The sequence below is a fragment of the Ailuropoda melanoleuca genome, chromosome 2 (assembly GCF_002007445.2).
Source record: "Ailuropoda melanoleuca isolate Jingjing chromosome 2, ASM200744v2, whole genome shotgun sequence".
Lineage (NCBI taxonomy): Eukaryota > Metazoa > Chordata > Mammalia > Carnivora > Ursidae > Ailuropoda > Ailuropoda melanoleuca.
The window spans coordinates 161,034,172-161,058,041 of NC_048219.1; the positions used below are offsets into that span (position 1 = coordinate 161,034,172).

At 36.9% G+C, this 23,870-nt stretch overlaps 1 protein-coding gene across 1 annotated transcript in view; it reads right to left on the reverse strand.

Moving 5' to 3' along the window:
- Positions 1-23,870, reverse strand: part of DNAH7 (dynein axonemal heavy chain 7) — a 269,045-nt gene that overhangs the window by 84,044 nt on the left and 161,131 nt on the right. Inside the window, exons 45-49 of the mRNA XM_034642450.1 lie at positions 13,259-13,589; positions 10,855-11,201; positions 9,143-9,323; positions 6,637-6,822; positions 919-1,082 (exon numbers count right to left, since the gene is read on the reverse strand). Coding sequence (XP_034498341.1) covers positions 919-1,082; positions 6,637-6,822; positions 9,143-9,323; positions 10,855-11,201; positions 13,259-13,589 — 1,209 coding nt within the window. The remainder of the gene's footprint in view (positions 1-918; positions 1,083-6,636; positions 6,823-9,142; positions 9,324-10,854; positions 11,202-13,258; positions 13,590-23,870) is intronic.

Genomic DNA, 23,870 nt, shown 5'->3' on the forward strand with positions numbered 1-23,870 from the left:
GCTTGTGTTCCCTCTCTCGCTGGCTGTCTCTATCTCTGTCAAATTAATAAATAAAATCTTTAAAAAAAATTCACATGCATCTGCCATTTGTACTTTAAGTACTATGACATCAATTACTTTTTCAGTAGTAAACTAGTAACTAATTAAAATAGTCGTGTAACGCAGAACTGAGTGACTGTTCTACCGAGGGTTTACCTGTGCTATTCCTAATCTGCTAAAACCTTCAGGAAGACTGGCCCAGTGATGGAAGGCCCATGGTAACGTGAACTAGGAAATAACACAATTCATGACTGTCCTCGTTCTGGGGCAGGCTGAAGTCCTTGGTTTCTGGGAGATAAGGCCCTCAGGAAAGGTGAGACTGGATAAGCCTGCTGTATTCTCTCAGCCCAATTTCCATGTGATTTATCTATTACCCAGGACATTCCAAGAATAGCATCCACTGTATTTTGAAAGTCCCAGTCAGCCCAGGACCAGAAATATATCCAGATCATTGAAGCTGGTCGCACGCACAGCAGGGACTGAGAATTTGGTACACTTGAACCCATCACCACACCAACAACCCACTGCTGCACCCTTCATTCACCTGCAATAACAAAAATCCTGTAATTTCATAGGAAAGAATGTTTTGGACTTTGCTTACTCATGGTAGGGTTTTACTCCATTTGCCAAAAGCCAATTAAAAATTAAGCAAAAGTCATTAGGGTTTTTGATTGTTTACGACAGTCTCTAATATGCAACCATTCTAACATTACTAGGAGAAGGAAGTGATTATTCTTATTTAATTTAGCTAATTAATGATTTAAGTAAAAAATTTTCAATACTAGAAAAGTTTTATAGCTATAATTGTTAAAAAGATGCACACATAAATAAATCTACTGATTAATAGAGATCACTTGTGAGAAAAGTATTTTTCCTTACATTATGATGATCCCGTTATCAATGGAAAATGAGTCGGAAGGTAACCCAGCAATATTCCAGGTTCGAATTGTCACTGCTTCTCCCAGGATACCCATAAGAGAATAATCATCAGAGCAGGGAATATCTTTGCTTTTGCACAGGTTTGTCCACTCCTTGATTTGGTTCTTTAAGACATATACAGAGATGAAAATGAGGCTGGAGATTACCAAATGAATACTTTGTAAACTCCTCGATTAAACTTTATTCATTGAGTCAACAAACTATTGTTGAAATTGCACCCCAAAAACAATTTATCGGATTTTTTCAAATTATAATTTAGGAGGTCCATTATGAATTCAAATGAAAATGAACTATATCCAATGTTAATTTTAGATGGATTACTTAATAGTGAAGCCCAAGTCAGAATTTTGCATCCGAAAAAAACAACTGCCAATTTTTATTTTAAAGCTGCACTTGACCAAGTAGTTGGAGATTGTCATTATTCTATACATTTTCTTTAAATTATAAATATCTGGCAAGCCTTAATACAGTATTATGGAATAAAAGTAAATCTACTTTGAACTGGTAGGGAACAGGGAAAACATTTTTTCCTGGCTCTTGCATGCCTGGCGGGGAGGGACCATAGGAGGACTATCAGGCACCAAGAAGGATCAGGACATGTATTGGAGTTTGGGACATCCCACCTGGAGCACAGTGTGCTAGGTCACTTGGGAATCAAAAAGGTACGGCAAGTCCAGGTTCACACTCAGAAAGTCAGAAGTCAAGGTCCAATTTGAAGTTACATATCACAGAGTTCAGAAACAGTGAAAGACATGACCAGAGGAAATACAGGTCAGGAAGAGACATGAGAAGGAGACCCAGACACACAAGGTGTCGGTACCTGCCGACAGGCAGAGGAGAACGCCGTGGGTGTGGAGCGGTGCTGGCTGCGAGGACATGGTGGGCACCACCATCTGCCTTGGGCTCCTGCTGAGCAGCCTCCACCAGCATTCCCTTAGGTTTGCCCAGGAAAGGCCACGACAGGGTAGGGACACTTGATGACTTTCAGGACCTTGATCCGTCAGTTACTTTGTAGAATGTCCCACAGCTGCATCTCTAGGATGGTCCCTCATGATTCAGTTTAGGTTATGTGCCTTTGGCAGGAATATCATAGAAATGATGTCGTGTTCTGCTCATTCCTCAGTGGAACGGGATTTCCAACTGTTCATTTACTGATGACACTGATTTTTATCACTCGATTAAGGTGTTGTCTGCCGGGCTTCTGTCTCCTAATTGTATGATCTCAGGTATAATTAAAGCTCCTTTGGATGGTGGGACACAACACAAGATACTCAGATGAAAAGCAGAACTTCTTGTTAGTTGTATTGCCACCTGAGAGAAAGCTGCCCCACAGGAGGCTGCACCCAGATACAGGGGAACCACACACGGTGAAACCGTAGCAGGCAGTTATATACGCAAGCAGAACGTGGGACGGTTGGCTAGGCTGCGCAGGCTTCCTGGGGATGGGGTAGTTTGAGGAACTCCACAGGTGCGGCAGAGAAGGGCTGCCCCGGGGCATAGGTATCTGAGGGCCTCTGGAAGTTGAGTGCCTATTATAACCTGGAGTATTAGAGTCTGAGAAGGGAATGGTTGGGGTGAGGGCTGAGAAAACTACCCCAAAAGGAATTCAGAGTTTTAAATCAGGATTCAAAACTGAACGGAGGCACGCTCGTGAAATACTGTATTACACCTTCTCCTCCATTGCCCTTGCCCCCTTTCCCGCTGTAATGAAGAGGCATTTTGTGGGAAAACACTTGTAACTGTAAGGATCTAGCTTTGTCAGGCACTCATTTTTAAAATGTATTAATTTGTGTCATTATACATTTATCTTTTTCTATTTTTTAGTCTCTTTCTTAAAAATATAATGGACATATAACATGACAGTAGTCACAACATGATGATTCACTCTCTGTATATATTGTGAACCCATCATAGTAAGTCTAGTTAACATCCATCACCAAAGTTACAAAAATGTTTTTCTTATGAAGCCTTTTAAGATCTTAGTAACTTTCAAATATACGATACAGTATTATTAAATATAGTCACCATGCTGTACATTACATCCCAGGACTTATTTATTTTATAACTAGAAATCTGTACCTTTTGAACCCCTTCACCCATTTTGCTCACATCTTTTATTCAAGATGTGATATCTTTTATTCGAGTTGTAATATGTTACTATCATTATTTATTGCTGATTTGGCCAGAAGTAACTTCAAGCTCAATTTTATGTCCTTTTAACATGTCCCTACCATTTTGGGGGCATTTCCTTACTCTTGCTTTAAAAAGATATTATTCTATAATCAAGCCCAGGTTAACCCAAAGATAATCTTCCTGCTTTAAGTTCAGCTGATTAGCAACCTTAATAACAAAGGCCCTTTGCCACGTAATGCAACATGTTCGCTGGTGTAACACCTCAGGGCAAAAACTAGGGGCAAAATCTCACCTTTTATGAATACTTAAAAACTATCCTCTGGCTGTCTGTTGGCTTTCGTTGTTGATTTCAGGAGCAAGGGGTGTGGCTGTGTAGGGAGGAGGGGATTAAAGCATTTCTGGCTTGAACTCTGCTTTCTAGTGCACAGTTCCTACTGGCATGTTTTGATCTCTCTGTTGTTAGGCTATAGGGTGTTCTGCAGACTTTTGGGGAAAATCTGAAGGTTTTGTCAAATATACCTTGGTGTTGGTATTGGCGTGATAGTCAATGATACGGAGAAGAAGTAAAGAAAACAGAAGCAATAGTGACTGTGTAATGTTGTTTATAGGTGACAGGTAGAGTATGTTATCATATTTGTGGATTAAAAATTTAAGTGGCCCGGTTGTACGTCTAAATGGGTACAGCAGCAGTAACTGAAATAAATGTGAGGTGCTCTGAACAAGCGTCTCTAAATACAAGCCAAGAGCCTTGGCTAGTAGTCAGCTGGTGCAACAGATGGCAGAAATGAAAAAGTAACCACTAGGAGAGTCACCTTGGTGAAAATATCCATCACCAACAACACAGTTCTGACTTTGACTGTTGGCAGGGAAAATGAGAAAGTTCAAATAATTCAACTCCAGGGCTTACGTGTCCTTCGGCACTGTAGGATTCTGTTTCACAGGTTGGCATGGGCACTGCAGTTGAAGTACCCTGGGCCCAGTTATCCTAGACGAATTGGAGTTTTCTATGTTTTATTTATGTAGAGTGCCTGAAGTTCTACAAAGAGGTTGATGAATAATTAACAGCTACTCAGATTCAAGCTTGGAGGGAGGGGATCCAGCTATTTATTGAGGGCTCTTGGTATCCAGAGACTTTGATGCTAGAAAAGAACTAAGATTGTTGGAAGCCTTTTTTGTCTTAGTTGGCTTACCCAGAAGTGGACTCAGATGAAGATTTATTAAGGAAGGGATGCTAGGGGGAGCAGTGCAAGGACCGCGAAGAAGCCAATAAAAGGTGAGAGATCAGTCAAAGTTCGGCAGCAGGTGGCTTTGGTTTGATCCCACATGGTGGCTAAGTTAGTCCTTAGCGCTCTTCCAACCAGAGGGAAGGGAGGCCGACTCTCACGCTCCCACCTCTGTCAGCCCTAGAGGGAGATAAATCCACAGGCAATTCTAGCTCTCCAAATGCTAGTCAAAGTGGATTCTAAGAACCCAAGGGAAGTCGGCCAACAAAGAGCCACAGGTGCTGGTTGTTGGACACGAAAGTTCAGGAAGCCAGGAGGGCACCTGGGCAGACATTGAAGTTGCCACTATAACCTTATGTTTAAAATTGAATGAGAAACTTTTGATGGGATGTAACCTGTCAGCTGCCCTGACCTAAGAGAGAGAGAGAGAGAGAGAAGGGGGGTGTGTGTGTCAGAGTGGGACATAGAGAACAAATTCACAGGAAGGAACAACAACATTAGAGACTCAAAAAAAGTAAAAGCCTAGGTTGCTATAGTGAAGCAAGGAAGGGGTGAAATTGCCTTCAAGCTTTCACAGAGATGAACTGGATGGGATGACATGGCTATTTGAATCGGGGACAAGCAAGGATGTGAGTTCATAGGAGCTCGGAGTTTTGGCTGTATCTGTTTCTAGCTTGAGCGTCACTGTGCTTCTGTCAGTAAACTCCAAGGTCTCAGTTCTGGATGTCGGTGCTGTCTTGAAGGATTTGTGTGGCGGGCTGATGAGCAGCCCTCATTCTGGTGGAAGTGGGTGTCTGTGGAATCAGCAAGATCCAGGGCCTCGGAACAAGTGTGTCAGAGAAGGCAGCGTGGGGAGGCACGGGACTTTCAGCTTGGCCCTGGAATGCTAAACAGGAGCCAGTGCAGGTGCTCAAGGATGTGTTGGGAACCAGCAGGGAAGGGTAAGGACGGCCGTCGCTACCCCTTCCATTGTTCCAAGTTGATGTAGGAGAGTAGAATGAACGCTAAATTAGAATTCAAGAGACTAAAATCTCATTCCTGCAGTGTCATTAACCAGTTATGAGGCTCTAAGCTATTCCCTTCATCTTTATAAGCCTCAGTCTCTGCAACCATAGAGCAAACGAATCTATAACCATATAGTCCCATGTTAAACATCAACTACTTGAGCTACAAGATGTTCATGCCATAGCAACAAACAGTTATTCAAAGATATAAATGAACAAAGTGAGGAAGAGTATGAAGGTCATCCACCAGGACAAGGGCGACCAGATCCCAAAGAGACAGAAAGACCATGTATGTGAAGAGTTTAAATCAGTTTGGTTAAAAATAAACAAACAAACCAAAACCGAGGCCTCCAAGAACCAACCCTACTTAAGAGAAAGCCCCTAAATTAAGCAAGGCTCATCTGAGAACAGGTACAAGCAAATGTTTTGTCAAAAAAAAAAAAAAAAGAAGAAGAAGAAAGAAAAAGAAAAGTGAGTTACCATTTATTCTTTGTCTACTTGCTTGACACCAGAAGGTACTGCCAAATGTTTTACAATTTCTCTCTTCTCCTTATTCTCATTACCCTCCTTTTTCTTTTAGTACTTTTAATTTTTCTAAGTCTCTCCTCCTGCTCTGACAGGGCCATGTTCTGGGTTGGATTCCAGTTCCATTTTTCAAAACAGAGCTGAACAATATGCTGGGTCTCATTCAGGAAGGGGCTGGAGGAAGGGGGAAGGAAAAAGCAGAAAGAAGAAGTAGAAATGGGAACCGGGTCACAAAGAATGAGGCAGAATCCATCAAAGCGGTGGTAATTCGAAGCAGGACACTTGGCATTTGTTTTCTAAGGAAAGAAGCCACTTATGGATTCAGTTCCAGGCCAACCTGCCTTTTCCTCCCCTAAAGTTTTAGTGTATGATGTGATTTTTGAAATGATTCATTATTGAGACTCAAAGAGAGTAACTGATTACACACATATATAAACACCAAAAAAAAGATGTAAAAAAAAATCCTGATATCTTTATACTTGTTTAGGAACTGAAATTCTGGCATCAGGGTCTACCATTTCATGTTACCTTTTAAAGCCAGTGCTTTTCTTTCTAAAACAATTGGATTTTAGGAGAATATTTGATACAGCATCCTATGGCTCTCAAGCCAATTTACAGAATAACTAAAATACACAACTTGAAATCACTTGGAAATATTTCGCCCCTCATCAAAAAACCAAAAAGCAAGCCAACAAAATCCTCTAGGATTAGTTAGTATTGGCTATAATGGTAGGGTCAGGAAGAGCCCTTAGAAATCGACTAGTGTCCTTTACCTGTCGATAGTTCGATGTAAAGGCGCCTAGGTAAGCGATGACTCCCGCGGAAACGAGGATGTCACCTGTCAGGTTGATGTATAATTGCCCTAGCTCCAGAGCTGTAAGGCTCCAGCGTGTTTTCTCACCCCCAAGGCCTCCAATCAGCTGCTCGGCTCGTTCTAGCTTTTTGCTGCACAAGTCAACCTTGAAAATAAAAGTCAGCGTTTATCGACATCCATGGGTAGAAAATAAGTGAAAATTTCTGGAAGATTTTGCCCTCCGAGATAAGTTCTTTTTTTAATTATGAACTTTCATCTGGAATCTTTTTTTTTAACTCTCTAAAAAAATGTGAGCTATCTCACTATGAAGACTGGCAAGTCCATGACATTTCAGAGTTGTGTTTCATAATAAAGTATGTGCAGTCAGTAGGTAAAAAGAAGTATACACAATTTATGAAATTCTTAGTGGATATTCGTCACGTAACACAAGAAAAGCTCAATTTAAGGAAATGATCTACAGCAGGAGACACTGAAATTTCCTTACATTTCCTTACATAATGACATTCTCTTGCAAATATAATTGTTTTCTCTCAAATTTAAATACTCTAAATGCATTTTATTTCAAATATTCTATGAAAATCTTCCCCCTCATTTAACTTATGGTTGACTTAATGATTTTAAAGGTTAAATGTTTAAAAGTTGTAATAATTTATGCTTACTTGCAAAGCAGAATTTTCAAGTTGTTAAATTGTGTTAACCTACTCACACACTTGCAATTAACCTTCAATTAGGACATCAATCAATAGCTGAGAGCCTACTTTGTGCAGAAGACTGTCAACCAAATTTGATTATGTGTAATTAAGCAATGTGATTAAAAAAAGAAAAAGGATAATTATGAAGGTGGAAAACTTGGGGAAAAGCCATTTCAACCCATGCAATGGCAATATTCCAGTAGAATACCTGAATTATTGTAGTTTAATTGTAAGTGACTTAACCTCATTTTTCTTGGATAAAGACAAGAGTAAGCAAAGGTTAGCTTAAGGTTCAAAATGAAATGACTGACATGAAAAGAGGAAGTAAACAATTGGTAAAAACAGAGGCAGTTAGATTACTGTGGAATAAGAATTCAGCTTATACTTTTTCCTAATGCTATTAATATTTATGTTAAATAAGTGCTTTTAGACCAAAAGATATAAAATACAAGGTTGGTTTATCTAAAGATAGGCTTGAAAAAGCAACAGTATGTAAGTGGGGATATTTTTGATACTTCCTAAATCTACATCTTTTGTCTTTTAATTTTCCTTCTTTTAATATCTTCTGTTTTCCTGCTTCTTTCTTCATTCTTTTTTCTGTAATATTTGTAATAAATTGAATCATGTATCAGACTACAGTAAAGTTGCCAACAGAAATTACTAAGTAAAAATATTTTAGCTGAAGTTTTGCCTCCAAAAGCAGATTTTTAGTACACATGTAAGCATATATTCATTTTACATGATCATGATTTCCAACATTTTATCACAAAAAATAAAAATTTCAAACATGCAACAGAGTTGGCAAATGTTTACGGTAAACCACACACCCACCTATTATTTAAACTAAAACTGACCACTTGGACATCATGCCCTATGGTAAGTAATATTTCTAAAGATGAGCACAATGTCACGTGTTTGTATAAATACAGAATTTGCGGTCATATCCTATGGGAAGAAAAGTCTGGGAAAGAGCACAGCTATTAAAGTCAGACAGCCTTTGTTCAGATTTTAGCCTTCACGCTTAGAAGCTGGGTTGACCATAGGCAAGTTACTTAACCTTTCTGTGCTTTAGTTTCCACAATATGAAACAAAAAGATGACCTCCCTCAAAAGGCTGTTTTGAGAATGAGATAATTCATACTGTTCCCAGAACAACAGTGACTCACAGAGTAAACAATAAATATTGACCGTTATAAAATATAAAATATTTTGACTTTTTTTCCATAACTAGACTTGAGCAGTTAATTATTACAAACAGTATCACCTTTTTAGTCTTAAAATAATTTTCATGGGACACAGTATGGTTCTGGGTATTGAGTTCTCATCCTAGCTCCGCCATTAACTCTTACATAACCTAAGTCACTTAATATTTTGGATCTCCATTTCTTTACCCATAAAATGAAGAATTACTTAAATACTCTAGCTCAATATTCTGGTAATCTAAGATAGAGAAGATTGACTTTTTTTTTGGCAGGGTGGGGGAAGGGCCCAAAAAGTAAAAATTGGGGGCTTTGTGGATCGAGAGGCAAAACTGATGATATTAGGCAGGTATTTATACAACCATTTACTATATAATCATTAAAAAAATGTCCAAACCATTATTAGCTTGTGAGCCATTCAAAAATGGGCAATGGTGGATTTGTCCTGTGGGCCATTATTTGCCAATCCCCAACCAGCAAGAAAACAGGAGATTTGGGCTGTTACTTGCGGGCGCAAACAACCTTCTTACTAAAGTAATTAGGATTTGCCCATAGTTGTCCATAGTACCACATACCTGGTTTTCCAAATCAGCCTTCTTCTGTTTGTTTAGTTCAAGGGTATCCTGAAGCTTGGCCAGCTTGTCCTGAACCTCGCGCAGGGCGGCCTGCTTCTTCCGAAGACCGTCCATAGCAATTTTAAGCTCCCCTTCGGCTGCAGCCAGTTTTATCTTTTTAGGAGCTACAATTTTTGCCACTCTGCAAAAAGTAAAATCAGAAAATTAGATGTACGTTTCATACTGTAGTGCACTTTCTATCACTGAATTTGCTTTTCTAGCCTGACTATAACTCAAAACACATCTTTATGCAAAATCTATCCTGGTTTCCATATTCTATATTTCATTGAACTATCACACCTGACCCCAGCACATAAGAAAGGAGGATTAAAATAGATATCAAATATGGATAACGTTTTCAAATAAGTAATTTTACCTAATATAAATTAGATTATTGACAGTATGAATACTGCTGGTTTTCTGAAAGGAAAATAGCCTATTCATGTAAAATATTGCAGTGTTTATGAAAACTAATTCATTTAAGCTTAATTCTTAGGCGGTGAAGTGTTTCATCTATGTCATTTTGCTTTTTAAAAATTTTCAGAATACATCTTTAACTAAAACCAGCCATCTTATAAATATGTATGTCGACAATAGAAGGGACTATATAAGAAAAAAAGAATGGATCTAAATTATCTTCTATCTGGAAAATGCGGTCAGTGATGTTAGCTTTCTAAACAAATGATAAAATATTAAATTAAAATTTATCATTAACACATCATGGTCCAAAACATATATGGTGTATAACATATAAGTGCAATGATTCAAATTGTGTATGAGTTTGACAGACATCCTGTAATAGTTGCTTTTTGAAGAATAACCAGTAATTTTTGCTGTTTTGTACATAAGCGGTTCTCATACAATCACCAGAAAAGACTCGTCTTACAAAGAATATATATTATACTAGTGGTTTTCAAAATGTGGTCCAAGACATGCTTCATCCCCTGATATCTTCTGTTGGCCAACTAAACACCTGTGTGAGGCTCTGCTTTCTTCATACACTTCAACTGAAACAATGTATTGCAACAGATTGAATGAAGATGTGGATTTGAGAGTCCAGCTGTCTTCTACTGGCCACACATTAAAGAGATTTGCAAAAATATAAAACACCACGACTGTTCTAATTTTTTGTGAAAAATGTGAATAAGTTATTTATGTAACATGTAATGTCTTTATGCATTAATAGTTTTTAAAAATATCTCTATTTCAACTTCTAATATGATAGATAAACAAGTTCTTCATGGGATGCCTGGGGTCAGGTGTCTGCCTTCAGCTCAGGTCATGATTCCCAGGGTGCTGGGATTGAGCCCCACATCAAGCTCCTTGCTCAGCGGGGAGCCTGCTTCTCCCTCTGCTTGCTGCTCCCCCTGTTTGTGTTCTCTCTCTCTCTGACAAATAAATAAATAAAATCTTTAATAAAAATTTTTTTCACATTTTCAAGAATTTTTAAGAGTATAAAGGGTTCTGGAGTCCAAAAATGTTTAAGTATCACTGCATCAGACTATATAATTGGTATAGTCTTGCCTCCAGGAAATGCACACACACATAGCAGATACTAGACCTGATTTTCCAAAGAGCATCTCACCTGCATAGCTTTTAAGTTTTATAGTGTCTAAATGACCAAACAGGAAAATAAAACACAGGGTGTTGGTGTTGTTGTTGTTAGTACTTACTTATCATACGAATCCATTGCTATGACCCATTTGCACAGACCTTCAGCTGCTGTGGAAGCATTTCTAATCTTTTCTGGAACAAAATCTGGATTTGGAATATAATTTTTTCTTATGATATTCATATAAGCTGCAGGAATGTTGTCCTTGTCATATTCATGAAGTGACTGTAGAAATCGGATGTCACCAAGAAGTCTCTTAGCTGGACCCCAGAAGTCCTCTATTTTTTTTCCTGAACCGGTTGGGTCAGGGATTTTGTCAGCTTTGATGCCTTTCAAGATGCATATAGCTTCCATAACAAGCTTGACACCAGCAGGAGGACTCTTCATGGATTTTACCACTGTAATGTCCTTGAAATGACAACACGCTAATTATTAAAAAAAGAATGGTTTATGTGTTACTTGTAATTGGCTCCTTATTTTCAAACTAAACCATAAGAGAGAAACTCACTCTGTTCATTGGGTAGAGATGGTGACAGTGACAGATTTCTGTTAATAAGCATTGAGAAGTTTATCGCAAAGGGAAAGTTAAAAACAAAAAAGAATAATGGAAATATAATGTGATATTACTTATGACATAAAGTCTACTTCAAAAACACACAAAAACAGATTTGGCTGTTGCAAAGTAAGAGTTTTGTAGCTTATTAAAAATTATGAAATAGATGCAAACATTAGAAAAATACAGAGAAATTATCCATACAAAAATCTCCTATAATCCCATAGTATCTAGTTAACTACTGCAAATATCTTTTATTTACACTTCTTCTAGGTTTTTCTATGTATATATGCTATGAATTAGTGAATATGCTACATTTTCACCAATGGAATTATAGCATACATAACATACATGCTGTTTTAAAATTTTTCATATTTCAATAGTAATATATAGTGAACATCCTTACATGCTATGAGACACTTAAATCATTTTAATGGCTGCGTGACCTTCTCATGTATAGATATGAACCATAATGCTCATACCCCAGCTATGTTTTTTCCTTTTCTTTTTACTATTAAAATTACCATGTTGAATTAAGAACTTTGTATATCGTTAAAGATTTTGACACATATTGACAAACTACTCTCCAGAAAGTACCCAAGGGTTCCTGTTTTACTCTCAGCATTCTGATAAACCAAAGAAATCCTATATTAATCTGTTTTTTTAAAAATACAAGTGAGGTAGGATATATTTTCATATGTTTGACTATTTGTACTTCCTCTTTTGTGAATTACTTCTTTATATCATTTACTGTCTTATCTTACAGGTATTTTTTTCTTATTGATTTGTAAGAGCCTTTTACATAGAGGCATATTAATCTTTTGTTTGCCATCTAGTTCAAATATTTCCCCCCAGTGTTTCTACACTTCTGTCTGTAATGTTTATATCAAACAAAATGTGTTGGTTTTTAGGTACTAAAATTTATAACTTAAAAAAAAACCTAATTATTAGTTATGGAAAAACAGATGAGTATCCAGAGCATATATATTAGCATTTTGCTTAGTTTTTTTTTTTCTGATTTCNATAACTTAAAAAAAAACCTAATTATTAGTTATGGAAAAAACTTAAAAAAAAACCTAATTATTAGTTATGGAAAAACAGATGAGTATCCAGAGCATATATATTAGCATTTTGCTTAGTTTTTTTTTTTCTGATTTCTCTCACATCTAAGAAATCCAAGGTCCTGGTCCACTCCAAGATATAAACAGGACCTGCATTTTCTACTATTTTATAGTAGTATAATTACTTATATGTAAATTTCAATCACTCTGAAATCTACATTGGAGTAGGTGTGAAGAAAGGGATATAATGGTCTCCCCTCACCCAAAAGTTTAACACAATTCTCAACACTATTTTAAAAAATTTTACCTTTATCTTTCTTAATTGAAATAGTCCCCTCACATCTAAATTTTTAATACCACATTTCTTCCAATCTAAAATATGTTATTATAAAGTATAACATTGTAGCCCATATTATTAAATATCTCAAAAATAAAAAAAAAACAACAAATACTAACAAACATTAACACGATTTGTTATCACATCTACTGTAAGGTGTATACCAATTACAAAGTGTCTAAATATGAAAAAGGTGCACTTCAGAAATAAAATATACACTTAGGTCTTATGCCTCTGTCCACCACTGTACTGCAAAATTGTTGTGCAAAGTTCTTGAAATAACAGAGGTTTTAGGGTAGGTTCGAAAATTTGGCAACTTTCTCCTTTTCCAGAATTCTTAGCCGTGCATATGCACTTCTTTTTTCAGGTCAATTAGGAAATTCTTTTGCCAATTTGAAAATGATTTCGATTGCACCAAATGTGGAGACTAATTTGGAGAGACAGACTTGGTTGTAGCCCACAATACTTCCTTGAAATGCTATGTGTCCCAGCAAGTGTGTGGCTGAGCTCTTACCTGCGCGGTGAGAGTATCGAGGGCAGACAGTGCTGACTCTAAGATGGGCAAGGCCTCCGCCAGGTCTGCATCACATTCATCTTTGATGGCTTTGGCGGCCATAGCTTGTTCATTTGCTATCGTTTCATCAGCTTTCACTACTTTTTCAGTTTTGGCAACTTCTACAGACTCCCTCTCAATGATTGCCATCATTTCATCCACCTCTTTGCTAGCAACTTTTAATTGAGGATGTAGTGCCTCCAACTCAATTTGCATTGTGGCTACTTGAGATGCAGCAGAATCCAGTTTGTCCAAACCCACTTCATACCTCTTTTTCATTTTCATGACTTCACTGGGAGCAAACAGATAAAATGACGTTAGGCATCAGGTTCTATATCCTTCAAAGAAAAAATTGAAATATTCTTGAGCTTTTCAGGCTTTTTCCAGGCATGACTAAAGGAGTGGTATGAAAGATTTTCACATAACAATTTGTCAAAAATTACTAACTTTAGAACATTGGGTTGTGCACAACTAAGAGCCAAAAGTATGCCTCATTCATTTCTGTATTTCCAGTACCTAGCGCAATATGCAGGCATATAGCAGAATTTCAAAAGTTATTTTTTAAATTTATTATATACTAGGTATAGGGGCGCCTGTGTGGCTCAGTTGTTAAGCGCCTGCCTTCGGCTCGGGGCGTGATCCCAGGGTCCTGGGATCAAGCCCCAAATTGAGCTCCCTGCTCTGCTGGGAGCCTGCTTCTTCCTCTCCCACTCCCCCTGCTTGTGTTCCCTCTCTCGCTGGCTGTCTCTCTCTCTGTCAAATAAATAAAATCTTTAAAAATAATAATAATAATATTATATACTAGGTATAGGCAAGGAGCTGCTCTTTATCAAAATTAGTCACTTTCGGAACTTCATTCCTACAACACTATAGTTCCTTAAAACCTTTTTATAATCACATCTTTTAAACAGATTTCAGGGCCCAAAATATATTATTTTAAATGTTGCCAAAGGTGGCAAAGGATTTTAGGAAGTATTCAATATTTTGAAATAATTTTTTATTAAGAGAAAAATGACAGAATAATAAAACAATACTTTGTGCAGAATGATTACAAAGTAATAATAATTGATTAGGAAGATAATCTTTTAATATGCTTTAAACATTGTATCTGCATTCATATATGTTCTCTGGATAATTACACATTATATGTAGAGAAAACTCTTCTTTATAATTCATTTCATTGAAAATATTTGATACACCATAATGTTTCATAGTAAAAGGTGCCACATTTTAGAAGTCATCTTCAAAAAGAAGGTTGGAGTAGGTAAAAAACCAGCCTGATAACTGTCTAAAGGCAGAAGCATACCCTTCAGCTGAGGGCTTAACTGGCTCAAACTGGAATAGGTAACTGGGAAAACATTAAAAAGACTGCCACAGGAAAAAACAAAACAAAACAACATTTAGAAGTGAGGGTATCTATTTTTTTTAAAAGATTTTATTTATTTATTTGACAGAGAGAGAGACACCCAGCGAGAGAGGGAACACAGGCAGGGGGAGTGGGAGAGGAAGAAGCAGGCTCCCAAAAGGGAGCCTGATGCAGGGCTTAATCCCAGGACCCTGGGATCATGCCCTAAGCTGAAGGCAGACGCTTAATGACTGAGCCACCCAGGTGCCCCTGAGGGTATGCTATGTTTTGTCACATGTTGATTCCCTCTGAGTCAGCAAAATGCTTGACATAATGGGAACTGAGATACATGATACCGTATTATCTGTGAATTTGGTTTAGCTGAAATCTTGTGGAACAAGAACAAGAACAGGAAAGCTTCCATATTGTGGTTTATCCCATGTGATGATTTTTTAGCTAAACTACTGGTGTCTTAGGAGGTGACCTGCTAACTTGCTTCTACATTACCAGAGTACCTGGCAATAAAGAGATCTGAAGGCTTTAGCTATTAAGGAAAGAGTAACCACAGGATGGGGATCCTAGTTGAGGTAAAGGAGAATTTTTTAAAAAGATTTTTAAATTTATTTTTTGAGAAAGAGAGAGAGGGGCGGGTTGGAGGAGAGGGAGAGAATCCCAGGAGATTCCCAGCTGAACGTGGAGCCCTACACCCGAGACCATGACCTGGGCTGAAACCAAGAGTCGGACACTCAACCAATTGAGCCACCTATGTACCCCATAAAGGAGAGGTTTTATTTAAAAAAGAGGAAGATTTGAAAGGCAAATAAGAATACCTAAAAACGCCTAGAGAACTATTACTTTCAATCTTTCTATAACTTTGTATCTCATTTTCATAATATTTCTTTCAGTTAGGATGGCCTTAAACATTTTGAGTGTACAGAGACATAAGTGATAGATAAAATTTAATAAGACTTTCCAAAAAGTTTTAATCCTCTTGGATGGGAAAATATGGAAGAAGAAGGAAAAAAAAAGACAAGATTCCATTAAGTTAAAGATTATAAGATCTACATGGAAAGATAACTATTTTGACAGACAAAGCAATTATAAAATTCAGTCAAGTAATGTAGCAACCTGGAGTTTCAGATTTCACTAGGTAGATGCAAAAAGCACTAATGGTATGATTCAAACATGTGAGTATATATCATGGTACCTAGGCAAGCTCTGACACCCCAACTGCAGAAGGTATTACAATAGTCACTGTAAATATGGATGAGGAGTGTACTACCAGGATATAGGTAGCATTCTGGACAATACAGGAAAGGGTGCTTCAAAATGCTTGACATAGTGGGTTAGCACAGGAAGATTTAGAATTAACTATAGTTAATATGCAAACATTAAACTTTGCATCAATATTTTTATGTCATGAAATCTGTGCATGTTGGTGTTTTAAGTATATATTTTCAATATTTAAAAGAATTCAATCTGTTAGATCCACAGATAAACCTTGCAGTCCAATATAAATTATGTAATTGAACAAGAGCTAGATTTCTGTTTTAAAGTAAAAATAGCTCATAAAGTTTATAGGTAATATTAAACATTTAAAAGAACTTATTAAGGCTCACCCTTTGTATTAGTTTAACTAATTTTTAAAAATTACTTAAGTATCTAGGAAAGTTTGATTTGTTAAATCAGACCTCAAAAAGGAAGTAAAAACCTTTAAAAATTATAAATGCAATGTAAAAAAAATTTTTAAATAACTTTTTGAGTGGGACCAAACATTAGATGAAGATCCCCTTAAAAGGTAGATCACTAAAATTTCTAAACATCAAATTTTATAGCTTATCACAGAAATAAAAGACCAAAAAACTAGGCAGACCTAAATGAATAATGCAATAACCGAGATGTGAAACCAACTGATATAATGACCACGAGAATGGAAGAAGCAGAGGAAGAATAAATGATGCAGAAAATAAAATTATGGAAAATAATGAAGTTAAAAAGAAGAAAGAAAAGTGTTAATCATAAATGTAGACACGGAACTCAGTGACTCCATAAAGCATAATAACATTTATATCATAGGAGTCCCAGAAAAAGAGAGGCAAGTTTTATTTGAGGAAATTATAGGTGAAAACTTCCCTCACTGGGGGAAGGAAACAGACATCTAAATTCAGGAGGCACAGAGAACACCCATCAAAATCAACAAAAGCAGGCCAACACCAAAACATAAATTTGCAAAATATAGAAATAAAAAAATCCTAAAAACAGCAAGACAAAAGAAGTCCTTAACTTCAAAGGGAAGGCAAATAAGATTAGCAGCAGATCTATACACAGAAAGTTGGCAGGCAAGAAGAGAGTTGCATAGTATATTCAATGTGCTGAATGGGAAAATATGCAGCCAAGAATATTCTATTCAGCAAGGCTATCGTTCATACTACAAGGAGAGATAAAGAGTTTCCCATACAAACAAAAACAAGGAGTTCATGATCGCTAAACCAGTCCTGCAAGAAATATTAAAGGGGAATCTTTCAGTGGGAAAAAAAGAACAAAAGTGACAAAGACTAGAAAGGAACAGAGAAAATCTCCAGAAACAATGACAAAACAAGTAATAAAATGGCATTAATTCATATGTCAATAATCACTTTGGATATAAATGAACTAAATGCTCCAATAAAAAGACATAAGGGGTCAGGAAGGATTAAAAAAAAAAAAAAACAACCATCTATATGCTGCCTACAAGAGACTCGCTTTAGGAGAAGGGGAAGATGGTGAAGAGTAGGGGACCCTCGTTTCATCTGGTCCCTTGAATTCAGCTAGGTATCTATCAAATAATTCTGAACACCTGTGAATTCAACCAGAGATCTAAGAAAAGAATTCTGCAATTAAATAAAAAATTGACTACTTTTTTGCAAGCAGTGTGAAAAGTCTTCAGGGAACAAAAGTCATATAGAGCAACCTGAGGCAGCCTACACTAAGCCTGGCCACCTAGCAAGGGGCTGTGCAACTTTGCCCAGGCAGACACCTAGGACTCAGTGCAGCAGGCCCCTTCCCTAGAAGACCAGCAGGAACATCAGGCTAATACCAAGTTTATGGACCACAAAGAACTAAAAAAACCTCCTGCATTAGGGGAAAATAGTACATAAAATTCAAGACTTTTTCTCATGATTTTTTAGTCTTTCAGTTTAAAATTTTTTTCCCCTTTCAACTAACTTCTTATTTTGTCAACTCTTTTTTAAAGTCCGTTTTTAATTTTCATTTTTACATTTATATTTTTAGATGTATTCTTCATTTTTGGCTTCCTTTCATAGTATTCAATTTTATTTTTGTATATATATGTTTTTCTTCCTTTAAAATTTTGGGATTAAGTGTCTTCTAACAAATAGATCAAAATACACCCAGGACCAAGTGTATCACCCTGTTCTGTGTACCTGTTTTATTATATTCTCTTTCTCCCCCCCCTTTTTTTTTTACTTTTTTGGTTTCTGATCTCTTCTAATTTGCCTAGTGTATATTTCACAGGGGTCATGGCTGATATTTTTATTTTTATTTTTTTATTTCTTTTTTGTTCTCTCATTCATCTATTCTTCTCTAGACCAAATAAACAGAAGAAAAAATTCCCAGAAAAAAGGACAAGAGGCAGTAATCACTGCCAGAGACTTAATAAATATAAATATTGGTAAAATGTCAAAGTTATAATTCAGAACAATGACTATAAAGATACTAGCTGGGCTTGAATAAAGCATAGAAGACACTAGAGAATCCCTTTCTAGATAAATAAAATAACTAAGATCTAATCAGGTTGAAATCAAAAAGGGTATTGCTGAGATGCAATAAAAAATGGAGGCTCTTACTGATAGGGTAAGTGAGGCAGAAGAAAAAATTAGTGATAGAGAAGACAACATTATGGAGAATAATGAAACTGAGCAAAAGAGAGATAAACAATTATTGGACCATGAGGGGAGGATTCAAGAGATCATAAAGGAAAACAGAATTATAAGGCTCCAGAGGAAGAAGAAAGAGGGGGGAGTGAGCAGAAGGTATACTTGAGCAAATTATAGCTGAGAACCTCCCTAATCTGGGGAAGGAAATAGGCATTCAAGTCCAGAAGGCACAGAGAACCACCCTCAAAATCAATAAAAATAGATCAACACTCTGGCATAAAATAGTGAAGCTTGCAAATTTCAGGGATAAAGAGAAAGTACTGAAAGCATCTCAAGACAGAGGTCTTTAACCTACAAGGTAGGAACATTAGACTGGCAGCAGACCCATTCACACAGACCCAGCAGGCCAGGAAGGGCTGGCATGATATAGTCAGGGTACTAAATGAGAAAAATGTACAGCCAAGAATACTTTATCCAGCAAGTCTGTCATTCAGAATGGAAGGAGAGACAAAGAGCTTACAGGACAAACAGAAACTAAAACACTTTGTGATCACTAAAACAGCCCTGTAAGAAATATTAAAGGGAATACTGTAAGCAAAGAGAGAGCTCAAAAGTAACATAGACCAGAAAAGAACAGAGACGATATGCAAAAACAGGGATTTTACAGGTAATACAATGGCACTAAATTCATATTTTTCAATAGTTACTCTGAATGTAAATGGGCTAAATGCCCCAATCAAAAGACACAGGGTATCAGATTGGATAAAAAAGCAAGACCTATTGATATGCTGTCTACAAGAGACTCCTTTTAGATCCAAAGACACCTCCAGACTGAAAATGAGGGGGTGGAGAACAATTTATCATGCTAATGGAAATCGAAAGCTGGGGTAGCAATCCTTATACCAGACAAATTAGATTTTAAACCAAAGACTGTAGTAAGGGATGAAGGATACTATACCGTATTAAAGGGTCTATTCAACAAGAAGATCTAATAATTATAAATATTTATGCTCCTAACTTGGGAGCAGCCAGTTATATAAACCATTAATAACAAAATAAAAGAAACACATTGATAATAATGCAATAATCATAGGGGACTTTAACACCCTACTCACTGCAATGGACAGATCATTAAAGCAGAAGATCAACAAGGAAACAAGGGCTTTGAATGACACACTGGACCAGATGGACTTCATAGATATAGTCAGAACATTCCATCCTAAAGGAACAGAATACACATTCTTTTCAAGGGCACATGGTACATTCTCCAGAACAGAAAACATACTGGGTCACAAATAAGGTCTCAACTGGTACCAAAAGATTGAGATTATTCCCAGCATATTTTCAGACCACAATGCTTTGAAACTTGAATTCAGTCACAAGAGGAAATTTGGAAGGAACTCAAATACTTGGAGGTTAAAGACCATCCTACTAAAGACTGAATGTGTCAACCAGGAAATTAAAGAGGAATTTTAAAAATTCATGGAAATAAAAGCAAATGAAAACACATCTGTTCAAAACCTTTGGGATGTGGCAAAGGCAGTCCTTAGAGGGAAGTACATAGCAATACAAAACTTTCTCAATAAACTAGAAAAGTCTGAAATCACAAACTAACCTTACACTTAAAGGAGCAGGAGAAAGAACAGCAAAGAGAGCCTAAACCAAACAGGAGACAAGAAATAATAAAGATTAGAGCAGAAATCAATGAAACAGAAACCAAAAGAACAGAACAGATCAATGAAACTAGAAGCTGGTTCTTTGAAAGAATTAATAAGATCAATAAACCCCTAGGAAGAATTATCAAAAAGAAAAGAGAAAGGACCCAAATTAATAAAACCATGAATGAAAGAGGAGAGATCATAACCAACACCAAGGAAATACAAACAATTATAAGAGCATATTATGAGCAACTATATGCCAACAAATTAGGCAATATGGAAGAAATGAATGCATTCCTAGAAACACATATACTACCAAAACTGAAATAGGAAGAAATAGAAAACCTGAACAGACCCATAACCAGCAAGGAAATTGAAGCAGTAATCAAAAATCTCCCAACAAACAAGAGTCCAGGGCCGATGGCTTCCCAGGGGAATTGTACCAAACATTTAAACAACAACTTTCACCTATTCATCTGAAGCTTTTTCAAAAAATAGAAATGGAGGGAAAACTTCCACATTTGTTCTACGAGGCCAGCATTCCCTTGATCCTAAAACCAAAGACCCCACCAAAAAGGAGAATTATAGACCAATATCTCTGATGAACATGAATGTCAAAATTCTCACCAAGATAGTAGCCAATAGGATCCAATAGTACATTAAAAGTATTATTCACCATCACCAAGTGGGTTTTATTCCTGGGATGCAAAGGTGGGTCAACATTCACAAATCAATCGACATGGTACATCACGTTAATAAAAGACAGGACAAGGACCATATGATCCTCTCAACTGATACAGAAAAAGCATTTGACAAACTACAGCATCCTTTCTTTTTATTATTATGTTCAGTTACCCACTGTATATTACATCATTAGTTTTTGACGCAGTGTTCAATGATTCATTAGTTACTCACTGCACACCACAACACATGTTCTCCTTTATTGATTAAAACTCTCCGCAGTGTAGATCTCACCACTGTTGTTCAACATCATGCTTGAAGTCCTAGTCTCAGCAATCAGACAACAGAAAGAAATAAAATGCATTCAAATTGGCAAAGAAGAAGTCAAACTCTCTTCACAGATGACATGATACCTTATGTGAAAAACCTGAAAGATTCCACCCCCATACTTCTGGAACTCATATAGGAATTCAACAATGTGGCAGGATATTAAATCAATGCACAGAAATCAGTTGTATTCCTATACACTAACAATGAGACAGAAGAAAGAAAAATTAAGGAATCAATCCCATTTACAATCGCACCAAAACCCACAAGATAACCTAGGAATAAACCTAACCAAAGAGGTAAAGGATCTGTACTATAAAAACTACCAAACACTTCTGAAAGAAATTGAGAAAGACTCAAAGAAATAGAAAAACATTCCATCCTCTCATGGAATGGAAGAATAAACATTGTTAAAATGTCTATGCTACCCAGAGGAATCTACACATTCAATGCAATCCCTATCAAAATACCATCGACATTTTTCACAAAGCTGGAACAAACAATCCTAAATTTGTATGGAACCAGAAAAGACCCCGAATAGCCAGTCGAATATTGAAAAAGAAAACCAAAGCTGGTAGCATCACAATCCCAGACTTCAAGCTCTATTACAAAGCTGTAATACTGGCACAAAACCAGACACATAGATCAATGGAACAGAATAGAGAACCCAGAAATGAACGCATAACTCTAGGGTCAACTGATCTTTGACAAAGCAAGAAAGAATATCTGGTGGAAAAAGGACAGTCTCTTCAAAAAATGGTGTTGGGAAAATTGGACTGCCACATGTAGAAGAATGAAACCGGACCATTTTCTTATACCATACACAAAGATAAACTCAAAATGGATGAAAGATCTCAATTGAGATAGGAATTCATCAAAATCCCGGAGGAGAACATAGGCAGCAACCTCTGACCTCAGCCACAGCAATTTCTTGCTAGACATGTCTCCAAAGGCAAGGGAAACAAAAGCAAAAACGAACTACTGGGATTTTATCAAAATAAAAACTTTTGCACAGCAAAGGAAACAGTCAACAAAACTAAAAGGCAACCTATGAAATGGGAGAAGATATTTGCAAATGACATATCAGATAAAAGGCTAGTATCCAAGATCAAAAAGAACTTATCAACCTCAACACCCAAAAAACAAAGAATCCAGTCAAGAAATGGGAAGAAGACATGAATAGACGTTTCTCCAAGGAAGACATATAAATGGCCAACAGACACATGAAAAAGTGTTCCATATCACTTGGCATCAGGGAAATACAAATCAAAGCCACAATGAGATACCACCTCACATCTGTCAAAATGGCTAAAATTAACAAGTCAGGAAACAACAGATATTGGCAAGGATGTGGAGAAAGGGGAACCCTCTTATTCTGTTGGTGTGCATGCAAGCTGGTGCAGTCACTCTGGATAAGAGCATGGGGTTCCTCAAGAAGTTAAAAATAAAGCTGCCCTATGATACAGCAATTGCACTACTAGGTATTTACCCCAAAGATATAAATTTAGTGATCTGAAAGGGCGCTTGCACCCCAATGTTTATAGCAGGAATGTCCACAATAGCCAAACTATGGAAAGAGCTGAGATGTCCATTGGCAGACGAATGGATGAAGAAGATGTGGTATGTACACACACATACACACACACGATGGAATATTACTCAGACCTCAGAAAGGATCAATACTTAGCATTTATATTGATGTGGATGGAACTGGAAGGTGTTATGCTGAGTGAAATAAATCAATTAGAGAATGACAATTATCATATGTTTTCACTCATGTGGAATATAAGAAAGAGCACAAAGGATCATAGGGGAAAGGAGGGAAAACTGAATGGGAAGTCATCAGCGAGAGAGACAAACCATGATAGACTTTCAGCTATAGGAAACAAACTGAGGGTTGCTGGAGGGGAGGGGGGTGAGGGGATAGGATAACTGAGTGATGGGCCTTAAGGAGGGCATGTGATGTGATAAGCACTGGGTATTGTACACAACTGATGAATTATTGAACTCCACACCTGAAACTAATGATGTACTATACATTGGCTAATTGAATTTAAATAAAAAAGAGGAGAAAATGTTGAGTGAAACCATGTAGTAATATATTTGAATTGGAAATAACAGAATAAGCTCATGAGATGAGTTATATTAAAAAAAAAACTCACTTTAGATAGATCTGCAGATTGAAAGTGAGGGGATGGAGAACCCATTATCATGCTAATGGACATCAAAAGGAAGTTGTAGTAGGCATATATATATATCCGACAAACTAGATCTTAAACCAAGGGCTGTAATAAGAGATGAAGAAGGCACTACATCATAATAAAGGGGTCTATCCAACAAGAAGATCTAACAATTATATATATTTATGACTCCAACTTGGGAGCACCCAAATATCTAAATCAATCAATAACAAACATAACGAAACTCGCTGATAATACAATAATAGTAGGGAACTTTACCACCCCACTCACAGTGATGGACAGATCATCTGAGCAGAAGATCAACAAGGAAACAACGGTTTTGAATGGCACACTGGACCAGATGGACTTAACAGATATAGTCAGAACATTTCATCCTAAAGCAGCAGAACACACATTCTTTTTTGAGTGCACATAGAACATTCTCCAGAATAGATCACATACTAGATCACAAATCAGGCCTCAACCAGCACAAAAGGACTGAGCTCA